Below are 17,318 nucleotides of genomic sequence, written 5' to 3' on the forward strand. Positions count from 1 at the left end.
CCATTGTTGTTATATTGTTGTACTCATATATAACAGTTGCTCTACTCGTGCAATTATAATACACATGGAAGCATTAGGACGTCCCATCTGCTCATCTCTGAGATCCATCATATTCCCACCGTGTCTTACTGCACCTCGTGACCCGGGGGGGTTAGCGGCCATAAATACTGACTGACAGTCAGGAGCCCGGCCAGTGGACAGGCCGACTGGATGGCAGGTCTGTCCCTCACTTGGGACAGGTGTGTCCATTGGCCTCAGGTAGTGGAGTGGAGGGGACCCAGAGGCTGAAACATGGGCAGTGGAAGCAGCAGTGCTAACACAGCCAGGTGAGAACCAAAAAGGGGACACTGGAGGAGGAGACGTGGACTCAGTGCACACTTAGAATACGACAATATGAACATGATAGTGTTGGTTATTGTTGTGTATGTGTGAGTAATTATACTTAAAAGGTTATCTTTGCCCTTGTTTATGGCTGAGCTGATTATCACAACATCAGAATTAATCATCATGGGAGACATTTGAGATATTGCTGTCTGGTGTCTTCCCTGCATAAACAACCAACATGCATGTAGTTATTGTAGGCCATTGGTGTATCACAGCTGATTAGCAAAGGGATGGTATTACACTAATCATGTCGGCAAAATATATCCCACCTGCAGCCATGTGTACCTGCATCCAGGATTTTCAGGCTTTTTGTGTTCAGTGGTAGTTAAAAATAGCAGGAGGAGTAGGAGTATAATACTGATCCTGGTAGATGTAGTTCCTTTGTGTGTAATGGTATAGCATTATTAACCCTCCTATTACCTTTGGGGTCAATTTGACCCCATTCAATGTTTAACGTCTCTAAATAAATGATTGACATCATTTTTTTGTGCTTCATATTTCATGACTTTTCCTACTTTATTGTGGACAACTGGGAAAACATCAAATGTACATGATGATATGTTTTCAATGTCCTGTATTCAATTTGACCCCAGGCTGTTTTTCACTGTGTAAAACATATCTGAAATATCAACTGTTTTATTTATTTAAAGGGCTATTTAGGTAGTCAACAAACAAACATAAAGTACCACACACTTAAACTTGGGAAACAATATTAATTCTAATCATCTTCTGGAGGTTTTAATTGCTGGGGGGGTCCAAGAGTAAAATATGTTACATTTTAAGGTAAAAGGAAGGTTAAAAATGCATTGTTTCAATGTGTGTTAAAAGATAAAATCAATTCGAAGAACTATACATAATATATAGCGTAATAAATGTATTTACTTTCCCACCAATACTCAGTGGGAAGTAGCTCAACATAAATGTACACAAATTAAAATATAGAAAATATAAAAATAATCTAAAAACTGTAATATTATTTCTCAGCACTAGGTGGAAGTATCGCCTCAGACACTGTACAGTATGTACTGGTCTTATTATTGCATCAGTTTTTAGCAAATTAATAGAAAGGGGGTTAGAGTAGTTTGATATCTTACTAGACAGTTATTTCTGTAATTTCTGTTTGATGATTATTTTAGTATTATTTTAACAATTTCGGTCGCTGAATGATTTGCACATTTGTAGAATAATTAAAAAACGTACACACGTGACAAATGTACGAATTATAATCTCTAAAAGGGCCATTAAACTGGAAAATATATAAATAACCATTATACCCGAAACGCTGTTTATTTTTTTTAGAAGGTAGAGCACGCCATCCTTTGTCACGTGACCTGGGAGCTTGCATTCAAGCGCCGCGATTGGCTCCGTAACTTTACAAAGCACTTCCACCGCGTCCTGTATGAAGGTATCCCTCCGCGTCAGTTTCTTTACTTTTAGTTTCCAGACTTGCCTCAAACGTAATGATCAAATAAAACACCCGTTTGATTAGATGTTGTATGACCGCGGTTGTGATACAATTGGTCAGGTTTGTGTGTAATTTCTGTTAATGTACCGTTATTCTCTCGGATGGATACGTCTCAGCATCCCTAGAAAGTAGTTCCGCAGCGCGAGGGACTAAGAAGATCACCTTGAGCCTCGTCTCAGTGTTCAGCGGCAGTTACATCTTCATAAGCAGAGGTTCGACGAGTCACGGTGGGTATCCTCAACACGGGCCGCAACCCGATCGCTTATCGATCCGACGAAGTTATCTGATAACCTGTGCGACACCTGCGCCGTCACATCGCTGCCTTTCGAAACCTTTTTATCTTTAATATAGCGTTATCTGCAGCTAGCGTTTCATCCTGCGAGGTGGTAAGACCATGTGATTCCGTCACTGCTCGTTTGCTTTCCACGTTTAACTATCTAACTTTGAATTACGTCATGTTTAAAAATGCTAAAACTGTCTGGTTAGCGCAACGTTAGATTGGCCATTTTTATTCCCGCTATGCTGGTTTGTGGTATTTGTCTTGAAAACGTTGCCCTTTCAAAAATGCAGTTACTAGATGGATACATTGAGGGCGTTTCGTCATATGTTCTGTGACGAACTCGCCAACACTTCTGTGTTATTTTGTTTATGGTTAAACACGTTTTATTGTCTCAATCGATTAAATTAAATGTGATGCGTACGGTGTTGAACGTTGGTGAATCACTTCCTGTTGTGGGTGTGGCCGCTTCGTCTTCTCGGCCTCCCATTGGTCAGTTTCTGTGACGACGCTCTAGATCAAGAAAATGTGACGCAGGATGAGAACGTGACCCTAGGCGCATCGAGCTGACTGCAGTGTGTGTGTGTGTGTGTGTGTGTGTGTGAAACTATGTTACTGTACATTACTGATGCTTTTTAAAGTGACTAAAATGCACCAGAGCTCAAACGCCACTGCATGTCACACGTCGTGTGTCGTCATCATGCACACGGCACTTCGTCATTAGATGCTTTTAAAAACCTTTCACACTTAAAAATATCCCCATTAACATATTTAAATAACCTTTTTTTTATTATGCTGCAGATAAATAACCGCCCTATAACAAATGTAGTTTAACATATTGCTGTTGCGGCTTCACTGCAGTATCTTATTGCAGCGGTGCCAAAGACAACGGGTCATGTTGACACTATGGACAGAAAGGCAGGTCCAACCTTGTATTTCGGTTATAGTTATGGCTTCTAGCTGCGTTGTCCTTGGTAGGAAGATGAGTTGACCAGGGCGTTGTTTATAGGCCCATTTAAAAAAATGAAAATGTCATATTTTTGTGAAATACTAAGAAGGATATGCGTCGGCCCTCGTGGTGTAGCCCGCATGTGCTGAGTTATGTTGTGAGTCATCATTATTTGGGGTATTGCAAAAATCTGTAGACGCTGTCATTGCTGTGTCATTGCTGGCCCCTGTTGCCAAAATGGAGTCTGCGTCCCGGGGGCCCAGTCTGGTTATCACGTCGAGCGACCAGGAATCCTGTCAACGCTTTGAGCTCGACAGAAGGAAGCGACCAGCGTTTAAAGCCATGCGCCATCAGCTGTTTTCTCTTTAAATATTTGCCCCGTGAGAATACAGTTAAATTATAATTTTAGCTTTGGTATATTTCTACTTTTTAAGAAGCACATTGGCCGGTAAGATGATTTATGCATCGTGACGTCTATCATCTGCTGCAGTTGACGCACGGCAACGCGGTCAATTGCCCTTGACCGCCGTGTTGTGGTGAAATACTTTAATTACCTTCGCATTGAAAATGCGCAAGGTTATGTTTTGATCGCCATTTATTTGTGTGCGTGTTACACTCATAACTCAAAAAGTATTGAACCGAATCGCATGACATTTGGTGGGATGATTGGTTATTATCCGGGGACCATTTGATTAGATTTTGGGATCGATCGGGTCAATGTCAAGGTTATGAAAAGGTCAAAATCTTCTTTTTACCATAGCGCGGTCAATTTTTATCCAATTGGCATGCAACTAATGCCAACATGTTCATAATTCAATGCCCGATCTTGTGATATGCGAAGGTATGCGCTCTACCGAGTGTCCGTTCTAGTTTGCAGCTGCAATTGTGGTCAGCGCAGGAGACGAGGCCTTTTTCTGCTGGCACAGTTCCCAATGCAGATCCTCCCCACCGTCGCTGCATGTATGCGTGAAGCCCCGGGGTGAATGCTGCCAATTATGGGATGCCTTTGTCACTTGCAGACGCGCTTTTGCTGACAACTACGCACTCGATTTGATGAAAGGTGCTTGAGATGTAATGGTTTAAACATGCTGCCAGATGCACTGCATGTTCACAGTATCCTGTACCATTATATTACACGGGGTTCGTACGGTCATGGAAAACCTGGAGAAGTCATGGAATTTTAAAATGGTCTTTTCCAGGCCTGGAAAAGTCATGGAAAAATACTTAAATCATAAAAGTTTTGGAAAAGTCATGAAAATTTGTTATAATCACATGTTCATTTACACCCAGTTTGAAATAATTAATATTTTTTTTTTAAAGAAAGACGCTTAAAATATAAACCGGCGATAGCTCTCAATACGCAAAATGTTCTACAGTTTTCATGTTTATACCGAGATTTCAGTTTGGTCATGGAAATTTGGTTTAAAGTCCTGGAAATCCATCGGTCAAAATGTGTAAGAACCCTGCATTATATTACATGTCATTTATATAAACTTAAAACCTGCCGAGGCTGGCGGTAACACTGCTCTCAAGCCGCCGTGGTGAAAGTCTCATCTCCTTGTTCCACGCCCGTTATCCCCGCCTGATGGGATTTACTCTCGAGCGCCTGAATGACATTGTTAGGGTAGAAATAATGATTTTTATTTGAAATAATGTTGTTCTTTAAACTTGTCACTCAAATGAAGGCCAGTTTTATAGCTTCTGTTTTCTAACCCTCTGTAAGTCTTCTAAGGCGATACCAGAATGTTCCATTAGAACTCTGGAGATGAGCCTCTCCACACCTCTGTAGAAACTTCATTAAAAACCAAAGAATAGTCGTTTACCACATTAACTATGTGTATAGTGTATTTATGATTAATTTATTCATATTCAATCAAACGATACCAACACCTGGCAGAGCTCTATTCTCTTTTTTTAATGCGTTTATTTTTTTATGATTCATCTGATTTGTAATCCATGTCGTGGTTGTCGGATGATTTGCTTAAAACTTTGCGTCAACCTTTCTCTTTAAGGCATTTAAATGTGCATCCCCTTATTATTAGTTATATTGGGTTGTCAGCAGTATTTCATTGTTGTGATAACCATATTGTTCATGAAAAAATACCCGACCAGTTTAGAAATATTTAACCAAATTTCTAGATACTTCACTGACTATTGCTCTTTTTAAAAAATGAAATCCTGCTCTGTGAGTTACTAAAGCCCAAACATTATTTATGATGGCATCATGCAGGCTAGGATAACAGCGTCACAAGCAACAATCTGATATTTCTATTCAATAAAATACTCCATTGAATATTGCCCCCGTTCATAAATAATGACAGAATAAAACATAAACGACGACTACGCAGCACACGACTGCTGCAGATGCTTCAGCCTCGTTCCCCCCCTCTGCAGTCCTTCACAGTGGTTCAGCCCACTCTGCTGTCGTGCGATGTGACTGAGCTCACGTAGATGGTCTGCCCCGTTGTTACATCAGCCTGTTGGCATAGTGGCTCAGCCCGGAATCCCCCACCACGATGCATTTGTAATTAGGATGTGATGAGTGCGTGTGTGTGTGGGGGGGGGGGGGGGTCGGACCACATTACTGTTGAGCCTGGCTTCAGTTACACATGTGACATTCTTTGCCTGTTTCTTGAGTCTGTGCAGAGGAGGTAAAGCACCAGAGGAATTTCTCTAATCGACTCGTCTTCCTGCTGGTCAGAGTTCTGTCGACCTTCATGTTTAATTTAAACCAAGGGAACATCATCTCTCCACTGGGGGGGGGGTCTGCACTAGGCAGGGAGAGTCATTATATCTGGGAGGTCTTCTTCTTCTTCTATCTCTCCCACCTTCACTTCTTCTTCTATCTCTCCCACCTTCACTTCTTCTTCTATCTCTCCCACCTTCACTTCTTCTTCTATCTCTCCCACCTTCACTTCTTCTTCTATCTCTCCCACCTTCATTTCTTCTTCTATCTCTCCCACCTTCATTTCTTCGTCTATCTCTCCCACCTTCATTTCTTCGTCTATCTCTCCCACCTTCATTTCGTCTATCTCTCCCACCTTCTCTTCGTCTATCTCTCCCACCTTCTCTTCGTCTATCTCTCCCACCTTCTCTTCGTCTATCTCTCCCACCTTCTCTTCTTCTATCTCTCCCACCTTCTCTTTGTCTATCTCTCCCACCTTCTCTTCTTCTATCTCTCCCACCTTCTCTTCTTCTATCTCTCCCACCTTCACTTCTTCTTCTATCTCTCCCACCTTCATTTCTTCTTCTATCTCTCCCACCTTCTCTTCTTCTATCTCTCCCACCTTCTCTTCGTCTATCTCTCCCACCTTCTCTTCGTCTATCTCTCCCACCTTCTCTTCGTCTATCTCTCCCACCTTCTCTTCGTCTATCTCTCCCACCTTTTCTTCGTCTATCTCTCCCACCTTTTCTTCGTCTATCTCTCCCACCTTTTCTTCTTCTATCTCTCCCACCTTTTCTTCTTCTATCTCTCCCACCTTTTCTTCATCTATCTCTCCCACCTTTTCTTCTTCTATCTCTCCCACCTTTTCTTCTTCTATCTCTCCCACCTTTTCTTCTTCTATCTCTCCCACCTTCATTTCTTCTTCTATCTCTCCCTCCTCCCTTGCCATAGATTCAGAATGGATTATAATCAATTTCTTAATATATTAATGGGAACTATTGATTGTGAGAACTAGAAGATGGACAGTGCACATGGAACATGTGACCAGGTGCATCCTCAGAGTCTTGCAGTTGAAGATGTAGTATTTATTGTGTCTTCACAAGTCATTAATTTAAGTGTAATAATGCTGTAAACATGCTAGTTGTATATCCCATTTTCTGTCAATTAAATTTTGAAATAATTCCACTTTCTGATAGTGATGCTCCGATTGATCGGCCGATATTGGTAAAAACGGCTTGATCGGCCAAAAACAGAAAAGCACCTGCACTCGATGCAGCGATGTCTCTCGCTGTGAGTGAGCGCTGCCTTGTGTGTTTTTATTCTTCTTCAATACAGTTAATTCATAGTTAGTTAGTATTTCTACAAATTGTGCACATCAAATAAGGGGGTATTGCGTTGAATGAATCCCAAAGGGATCAGTTTGAAAGTTATGAAATAGGTGAATGAATATACGGCTGACCAATTCATGAGGAACCTTATCTTTCATACCACCAGATAGCGACTCACCTGTCGTGTAGTTACAACAGGTAGAGCCATAGTATGAGCCACATTCCTCATCACGATGCTCCGCCCTGCTTCAACACACCTCGATGTCGATGTGTTCAGTCTCTCTAATTCTCTCACGGGTAAAAAGGCAAGACGCTGTGCATCCATGTCAGTTTTGAGCCATTTAAAAGATTGCTGTAATATCTCTTTTGTGCAGTTTATAGTAATATATGTTATTGTAATATATGTTATTGTAATATATGTTATAGTAATATGTTTTAGTAATATATGTTTTAGTAATATATGTTGTGATATATGTTACAGTAATATGTGTTATTGTAATATATGTGATTGTAATATATGTTACAGTAATATATGTTGTCTCTTTTCAAGCAAGAACGTCGTGATGCAATCTGTCAGCTTCAGCCCTGTAGGCGCTCTGTGTGATGGTGCTGTTGCCATGGGTTACTCAGGGGGAGGTGGGTGGGAACAGACTGTACCATAAGCTCTATGCTGCTGTGCGGCTGCAGTGCAGACGGTCTTGCCTTCGCATTTCCTTTTTAATATTCCAACTGGAAAAAGAGTGGTGTTTAATTTAAACGTGTCATAAGCGTACATTTAGTCCTGTTGGTTATGCAACCTGAAAAGCAAATAGAAGCTAAAGAAAAGGTGTTGTGCAACATCGCTCACAATACCGCGTTTGTATTTAAAAGAATTGCAGTGGCTTCAATCTTCGTCTTTACTATCCTTTAGACTTGGTGGCTGAAAATAGACACGGTGCTATTACTTGCTGGCCAGTGTGGGAAAAAAAAGCTCTCGCCTAGATCTCAGTCCATTCAAATAAACATGAACAACAGCCAAGACTCGGAGAGAGTGGGATTCAGTGTGTGTGAGACGCGGTTTAAGGAATCCTGGAACAACAGAAACCGAAGAAAGTTGCCTCTATATTTACTATTTTCTCCCCTTTGTTTCGTGCAGGACTTCAGCAGTGATCGCCATGCCTCAGTTAAAGACTCCAGACCTAGGCTCCGCCTTCATCCAGACGCAGCAGCTCAACGCCTCCATGGCCGACACCTTCCTGGAACACATGTGCCTGCTGGACATCGACTCCGAGCCCACCAACGCACGCAACACCGGCATCATCTGCACCATCGGTGGGTGCACGCTCAGCCGCGATGTGGTTTCCAGGGTTCGTACGGTCATGGAAAACCTGGAAAAGTCATGGAATTTTAAAATGGTCATTTCCAGGCCTGGAAAAGTCATGGAAAAAACTTGAATCATAAAAGTTTGGGAAAAGTCATGGAAATTTGTTATAATCACATGCTCATTTACGCCGAGTTTGAAATAATTACCTTCGCATTGAAAATGCGGAAGGTTATGTTTTGATCGGCGTGTATTTATTTATTTATTTGTAGGCGTGTCACTCGCATAAGTCAAAAAGTATTAAACCGAATCGCATGAAATTTGGTGGGATGGTTGGTCATTATCCGGGGACCATTTGATTAGATTTTGGGATCGATCGGGTCAAGGTCATGAAAAGGTCAAAATCTTCTTTTTACCAATTTTTATCCAATTGGCATGCAACTAATGCCAAAATGTTCATAATTCAATGCCCAATCTTGTGATATGCGAAGGTAAGCGCTCTACCGAGTGCCCGTTCTAGTTGATATGTTTTTTTAAGGAAATACGCTCAAAATATAAGCCGCCGTAGGCTCTCAATACCCAACATTTTCTAAATTGTTCATGTTTAAACCGAGATTTCAGTTTGGTCATGGAAATTTGATTTAAAGTCCTGGAAATCCATTGGTCAAAATGTGTAAGAACCCTGGCTTTCTACTAGGGTTGCGCTAATGCCGTCTATTGTTTATTCCATTAATCAATATTTTAAACATTGTCCTCTCCTTTCCGATAACCGCCTGCAGGGCCGGTGTCTCGTTCTGTGGAAATGCTGCAGGAGATGATCAAGTCCGGAATGAACATTGCTCGCATGAACTTCTCCCATGGCACGCATGAGGTGGGTCTCTGTCTCCTACGAATGTCTCAACGGCTCAAACGGTGCTCAGTTTCCATTTAAAATGGGTCTGTAACCAGTCTGATCACACTCTGTAACCAGTCTGATCACACTCTGTGAGTTCATCTCAGAGTTCTGCAGTTTTCCCCTCGAGGGCACATTTTATTTTATAGGAGGACGGAAGAAAAATGGTGCTTAGTACGAGCTGCAGATCTCACCTCAAAGTATTATTTCTGCACTTTGAAACGGGTTGGGTTTCAGTCAACATGTCCTACGTGATGAATACAATCAAGCACATTTAAGAGGAAGAAGCTAACAGAGAGACGTGGCACACCGCCACTAGTTGCCTTCGCATTGAAAATGCGGAAGGTTATGTTTTGATCGCCATTTATTTGTATGCGTGTTCCTCGCATAACTCAAAAAGTATTAAACCGAATCGCATGAAATTTGGTGGGATCATTGGTTATTATCCGGGGACCATTTGATTAGATTTTGGGATTGATCGGGTCAAGAAAAGGTCAACATCTTCTTTTTACCATAGCGCGGTCAAGTTTTATCCAATTGTCATGCAACTAATGCCAAAATGTTCATAATTCAATGCCCAATCTTGTGATATGCGAAGGTATGCGCTCTACCGAGTGCCCGTTCTAGTTGCTATAATATAATTATGCACTCGGTCCTGGTGAGCGGCATTGATGAGCTGAGTCTGCCCTCAGGGCGAGATGCTCGTCGTGTTTCTGATCTAATTAGAGCATTATCCATATTTTTTAAATTTAATTGACCTTTTCCATAGTGTCAGTTTAGACTGGTGTTGCCGTGTAGATTAGGAGTCTGCAAAATGCTCACTGCTCTGTTGGACGTGATGCATAAATGTACTTTTTAGAAAATATTTTTTTGTTTACATAATAAGGCTGTTAAAGTTAATGCAATAAGGAGTTAATCGCATTCAACGACGTATGAATTGGCTTGGAGGACTACCACCGTATGGAGACCACCGTATGGAGACCACGGTGGATGGAGTCCACCTGTCTCAATGAGTTCAATGCCCATTGGAGACCGAGGAGACTCACTGGAACATTAAACTAGAGCTCTATCAAATAGTTAAAAGCATCATTCATAATGTTAACGTTCAAGTTATTATTATTATTAATAACTCTCAGAAGCATTGCGTTCTTTACTCTCACACATGTGACTCTCAGTCTTCTCCGTGATTGTCTGAGCTCAACATTTATTCATTCACATGTTTTTTTTATTCAACAAAATATTCGGCTTTAATCCATATTTGTTGCCGTTTAGCTTAAAATAAATAGTTTTACATGCACCTGTGTTAACTGGTCGGTTTATCAGTAATCCAACGGCACCGTAAGTTACATTTATATAACCACAACAACTACATCGTAAAATATAACGTCCGATATTACAGTTTCGTTCAAAAACCTCCACATTACAGGTGAACATATCGTCAGCTGTTGTTGCCTATTGGGCTCGAGTTAGAGCATGAAGTCAAAAGTCTTATCGCCCCGCCAGTATAGGAATAATTAACTTAATTATCGAGAGTTCTCCTCAATGAAAAGTATCCGCGGTTCGCGTGGGTTTGTTTCAACAAGATCAAGTCTAAATTTGGTGAACCGCTAAATAAATCTGAGCTTTGTTCTATAAATAGTGCCTGTGGCCTCCTGCGCGTTATCTCCTCTGCTGGCGGCACGCCTGGACTGTCATTGAGCGTGTACAAAAACCAACACCAAGGTCACGCCACTTCAAAGTGTAACGCATATTATGTTGCATATATCCCCAAAAATCTAATTTCTTAAACCGGTTAAAGGTGCAGCGTGTGTAGGATTTGGCGGCCTCTAGTGGTGAGGTCGCAAATTGCAACCAACTGAGATATCTCTCATGTTAAATGGGAAATGTTGGGTTGGCTACTGTAGAAACATGGCAGTTGGCTATGGAAGAGCCAACTGCCTAAGAAACTCTAAATGTCTTCAGCTGACTCGCAAGACAACACCTCCTCTGTCTATTATGCTAGTTTGAGTGACTGTGTATTCACAAGTATTTTGGGACTTCAAAGGCATTTCTTACAGACTCTTTAATTAACAAGACGTTTTATCCCATCAGTTATTGTGGTCAGTGCACTCTGATTCCTGACATGCCAGAACCTTACGACCCCGGAGCGATGCTGACGGTGTGACTCGTGTTTATGAGCGGGCGAGTCGTCACACAGGCGTTATCTCGCCGAATAAAACCTATATATGACTTCTATAACACCAGTGCATAGTTGCAATTTCTTTTTATGTCTGTCTACAATAAAGTCAGTAGATGGGTTAGAGGTCAGTTTCACAGGTGTGTGTATAAAATGAATGTTTCTTATCGTTTCCTCTGGCGGGATCTCACCGTGTCTCTTCCTCCATGTAGTACCACGCTGACACCATCAGGAATGTGCGCACGGCGTGCGAGAGCTTCGAGCCCGGCAGCATCCAGTACCGGCCCATCGGCATCGCCCTGGACACCAAGGGCCCCGAGATCAGGACCGGCCTCATCAAGGGAGTGAGTTGAGCGTTTTAGCTTCGGCCGCTATGTCTTCAACGCGACTTTTCTCACCCGTCGTTGGCACGAATGCCGTCTGTCTGACAGAGCGGCGAGGCCGAGGTGGAGCTAAAGAAGGGCAACATGATCAAGATCACCCTGGACGACACTTATCAGGATGACTGCAGCGCCGAGATCCTCTGGCTGGACTACAAGAACATTCCCAATGTGGTCGAGATCGGAAGCAAGATCTACATCGACGACGGACTCATGTCCCTTCAGGTCAAGGAGATTGGTAAATAAAATCTCTCAGAATCCATTAGAAGGTTTAGAAACCCCCCCGATGCGTGTTAAGACTCGGCCCATTCATTTCAATTCAGTTTACTCTATACAGCCCAATATCACAAATTACACCAGACACAGCCAGGTATGAGATGTCAAGTCATAAAGACTCCAGGGAGGAAGTAGAGTTAGTAATGTGTGATGGAGAGATATAAATTCATCCATACGGAGAGAGAGAAGAGGAGAGAGGTGCTCAGTGTATCCTAAAACATCCCCTATAAGCCTATAGCAGCATATATAGGGGCGGGGCCAGGGCAATCCTGATTCAGCCCTAACTATAAGACTATTAAAGAGGATTAAGTCTACTCTTAAATGAGGTGACTTTCTGCCTCCTTTAATAATGTTCTCTCTCTCTCTCTCTCTCTCTCTCTCTCTCCCCAGGTTCTGACTTCCTCATGTGCGAGATTGAGAACGGCGGCACCCTGGGCAGCAAGAAGGGCGTGAACCTCCCCGGCGCCGCCGTGGACCTGCCCGCCGTCTCGGAGAAGGACATCGAGGACCTCCTGTTCGGCGTGGAGCACGGCGTCGACATGATCTTCGCCTCCTTCATCCGCAAGGCGGCGGACGTGCACGCCGTCAGGGCGGTGCTGGGGGAGAAGGGCAAAGACATCAAGATCATCAGCAAGCTGGAGAACCACGAGGGTGTACGCAGGTGTGTGTCGTGCACCTTCCACATGGCATTTGATTATTTTAGAGTCCCATTTGTAATTTACAGTTTTTCTGTTAAATTAATAATTCTTTCTGCAGGTTTGATGAGATCATGGAGGCCAGCGACGGCATCATGGTCGCCCGCGGCGACCTGGGTATCGAGATCCCCACAGAAAAGGTCTTCCTCGCCCAGAAGATGATGATCGGCCGCTGCAACAGAGCCGGCAAGCCGATCACCTGCGCCACTCAGGTGAGGCGGCGGCAAACGACGCGTTTCTGTATTTCCGCAGCGATCTCATTTCCCCCCGGTGGCCGATAGTCTTCCGATGTTTCCGTATGTACGTCGCCCCTTGAACGCATCGCCTGGATGCCCCGCAGATGCTGGAGAGCATGATCAAGAAGCCCCGCCCCACCCGGGCCGAGGGCAGCGACGTGGCCAACGCCGTGCTGGACGGCGCCGACTGCATCATGCTGAGCGGAGAGACCGCCAAGGGGGACTACCCTCTGGAGGCGGTGCGCACGCAGCACATGGTGAGCCCACGTGCACAAGAAACATATTTAAAGAACGCACTCCAAGTTTAAAAATGTACTTATTATTATTTAAAGACATTTAATTGTGTTTTATGGAATGATCTCGTCATGATTTGTCTCCTTTATAACTTTAAGCATCATTTAATACTAGAAAACTGTCCTCTAGAACACGTCTATTACTTTTATTATTATATTACTATATATTCATATTTTACAGTTAATCATTGAAATGGTGTGGAACCTTTTTTTAAATTAATTGTTAAATGCAGATTTATTGTCTAACATGAAAAAATGCAAAAACGTACTGCAGAACATATTCCAGGTTATCATTTTAAAATGTTATATCTTTATTTCTCTCTATCTCGTTGTTTTCTCTGTCTCTTTATCTATCTCTTAATCTATCTCCTTATCTCTCGCTCTCTTATCTCTTTATTTATTTCTCTGTATCTATCTTTATCTCTCACTCTCTCTTTATCTATCTCTCCCTAATCGCTCTCTATCTCTCTATCTATCTTTCCCTAATCTCTCTCATCTCTCACTCTATCTATCTCTCTTTCTCTCTATCTCTCTCTCTCTGTATCTATCTTTATCTCTCTCTCGCTCTCTCTGTATCTTTATCTCTCTCTGTATCTATCTTTCCCTAATCTCTCTCTCTTTATCTCTCTCTCTCACTTTCTCTCTCGTGTTTCTATCCTCTTTTCCTCTTCTTTCTCCACCATTCCCCCTCTTTCTGCCTCTGCTTGACTCATCTGGTCTGTTCCAGATTGCCCGTGAGGCCGAGGCGGCCATGTTCCACCGGCAGGTGTTCGAGGACCTGCGCCGCTCCACGCCGTACTGCAAGGACCCGGCCGAGGCCATCGCCATCGGCGCCGTGGAGGCATCCTTCAAGAGCTTGGCCTCCGCCTTGATCGTGCTCACCGGCTCTGGAAGGTAGGCGGGTCATCTGGTCCCGGCAGGTCGAGGGAGGACCATGATGAGAGAGAGAGAGAGAGAGAGGCGCCAGACAGGAAGTAATCTGGCAAACGCCGAGTAGACCGCCAGTTTGATTTCTGCCCATCTGGACACATTTAAATCATCTTAATTAACCCCAAAACCTCGTATTTTAGCCTCTTTCAATGCGATTAATGTTAAAAGGAACAATTAGTCCCACATTAAACCAACAGCTGTCCTCGGAGCCACGAGTCCCGCTACGCATTGACCAGTCTACAGTACCCCCCCCCACACACACACACACACACACACACACACAAGAATGGTCAATCGTTATCCCCAATGTCCGTCCTTCACTCACTTAATTTACTATCACACAGAGTTAATCACATGCCGTGCTATTTCATATTAAATGTTATCCAATTATAAATCTTTAGTTTCACGGCAAAGTGAAATGCATGTTATTCCTGTTTTAACATTGATAATTCTTAGTTCCTCCAGGAACTCTTCTATGCAGTGTCCCTTTTATCTTTCCTTCTTTTTTGAACTTGTGTGCCTCTAACATTCTCTCCCTCTCTTAACTCTATCTCTCTATATTTCTCTCTCTAAAAATATAAATCAACTTTTGACTTCTTGTGTGCCTCTAACATTCTCTCCCTCATCTTTCTCTCTCTTTATCTCTCTTATCTCTTTCTATATTTTTCTCTCTTTATCTCTCTCTCTAAATATATAAATCAACTTTTAACTTCTTGTGTGCCTCTAACATTCTCTCCCTCTCTTATCTCTCTATATTTATCTCTTCTCTTCTCTATTTATCTCTCTCTTTATACTCTCTCTCTAAATATATAAATCAATATGAATTGTGTGTTGGTTAATTTAATTTTAAGGCCTTATATCTAATAATCCATCCTAGATGATGTACATGTTTTAAGGTTAATGGCTCAAACGGACGGAAAAGCATTATTCAACGTTAAGTGTGACGTAATATCTATCTCCAAATGATGCCTTTGACTAAATATCGTGAAGAATATAATCACATAAATGACAACAGAATGTCATGACTGAGCCTCTTACTCACTTAAAACCAACAGTAGAGATGTGTTGTGCACAATTGAAGGTACATATAATTTCTCTGTTTCTCCTGTTTCAGTCATTAGATTTAAAGTAACATTTAATCGTGTATCTGCAGGTCCGCCCACCTGGTCTCCAGGTACCGGCCCCGTGCGCCCATCCTGGCCGTGACCCGTAACGCCCAGACGGCCCGCCAGGCCCACCTGTACCGCGGCATCTTCCCCGTGCTCTACACCGAGCCGCCCCACGACGTGTGGGCCGAGGACGTCGACCTGCGCGTGAACTTCGCCATGGACATGGGTGAGTCGCCGCGTGCAGGGCGCACCTGGGGAGAGATCCAGGTGAAGCTCTGGGCAAATGGAAGTTGGTGTCTTGAGCTTCTGTTCCGTGAGGATTCCTCGAGTGAAATGGAATATTTGAGCGGTGTACAGTTAAAAAATGGATTTAAATACAACCCACTGCATTTTGATTGGACCGGGAAGAAGTGGGCGGGCTTTAAATGCAGTGTAGTGTAGTATACACCTGTCTTGTTGTAAAAAATTAAGATATAGTGTGTGTGTATATATATATAGTGCTATATAAATTGATTTAATGTTAGAGTTCATATTATTGGTTGAAGTTGCCATAAACTAGTCAGTACTAGCTTATGTATGCACACTAAATATCTTATTTTACTTTATCGAAGTAAAGATTGGATTTATATTTTAAAATACCAAAAAATATATAATTAATTTTATTCTAATTAACCTATTAAACAATATATGCAAAATAATTAGAATAAAATAAAAAGCGTGACCGGGGATGGGATCAATAAATAGTCGTTTTAAATTTCATCCTGATTGTATGTTGTTTAATTTCCAGGCAAGGCGAGAGGCTTCTTCAAAGCCGGAGACGTGGTGATCGTCCTGACCGGCTGGCGCCCCGGCTCCGGTTACACCAACACCATGCGCGTGGTTCAGGTGGCCTGAACGGCCCCCAGGGGGCGCCGCTCCACTTCCTCCCTCCTTCATCTACCTTTCAGAGCTCTCTATTCCGCTCCAGCGCGACTCCACTGCTGAACAATTAAATCTATTTAGGCAATAATGCAATGTGCATAGAAAATAAATAACCACCACCACCACGTGGTCAAAGAGCTGGTTCTGCTTCCGGAGGCTCGATTCCACTTTGTCTCCATTCCTTTTTTAAATGTTTTATTTTGTCCATGTAACCCCAGTCTGCAAGGCCTCAGATGAAAACACCCTGTGCAGAAAGCTGCTGTATTTATTCACTCAAACACTGATATTTAAGGTGATCCGGTGAGAGTGAATGCATCCCGGCTCTCGTTCGGGTGGAGTCGGTGGGCGGAGCGCCTCGAGTACTGTAGCTTCTAATCGCACTCCCTCTGCCGACGGAACGAACAAATTTGTGGCGCCACAAACACGCGCACCCTCAAAAAAAAAATCGAAGGGCTCCTCCTACAGGACTGCACTGGCTCCACCCGAACAGCCCCTCCCCCACCCTGTCAACGCCGTCGCTGTATCTGTACGTGTTGCACTCCAATGTTACATCTGATATTCTACTTGACTTTTGTTTTGGGACATCCGACCCGGCGTATATTTTGTCTGAAATGTCGGCGTTGGGTGTCCGGAGGTGTTTGAGTGAGTTACTGTATTTGTGATATTAAATAGGTCATAAAAAGGCTTTTTTTCTCCCCGCATTTGGATCACATGTAAGTCGACACTTATGAATCACGTGAGGTTCACTGACGTCGACGAATATGAATATGCACTTTGAGAGTTTATTTCCTCGGGTACCGAGCGTCGGTGGTCCACTGTCGTCGTCTTCTTGTAACGCTAGAGTCACAACGAATGTGTAGCTGAGCTGTCCTAAGACTGAAATTCCATCAATAAAAAAAAAATACGAACACCTAAGCTATCGTTGCCTTTTTAAAGAAAACATTTCGTGAGTTCATCCAGGATTAAAGTTCATTAAATGTACCGTAGAGCTTTTATTGTGACAACCTGAGGAGGTTTGATGGATTTAAGAGCTTATAAATAC

General features: G+C 42.8%; 1 protein-coding gene across 1 annotated transcript; it reads left to right on the forward strand.

Moving 5' to 3' along the window:
* Window positions 1-1,969: 1,969 nt before the first annotated feature.
* pkma (pyruvate kinase M1/2a) lies at window positions 1,970-17,191 on the forward strand. Its single transcript, XM_056411987.1, has 11 exons — window positions 1,970-2,076; window positions 8,204-8,379; window positions 9,148-9,239; window positions 11,649-11,780; window positions 11,868-12,054; window positions 12,483-12,753; window positions 12,849-12,999; window positions 13,128-13,280; window positions 14,044-14,210; window positions 15,400-15,581; window positions 16,143-17,191. Exons 2-11 carry the CDS (start codon window positions 8,223-8,225, stop codon window positions 16,247-16,249), a joined length of 1,599 nt encoding a protein of 532 aa, XP_056267962.1. The 5' UTR covers window positions 1,970-2,076; window positions 8,204-8,222; the 3' UTR covers window positions 16,250-17,191.
* Window positions 17,192-17,318: the final 127 nt, after the last annotated feature.

The sequence above is a fragment of the Pseudoliparis swirei genome, chromosome 4 (assembly GCF_029220125.1).
Source record: "Pseudoliparis swirei isolate HS2019 ecotype Mariana Trench chromosome 4, NWPU_hadal_v1, whole genome shotgun sequence".
NCBI lineage: Eukaryota > Metazoa > Chordata > Actinopteri > Perciformes > Liparidae > Pseudoliparis > Pseudoliparis swirei.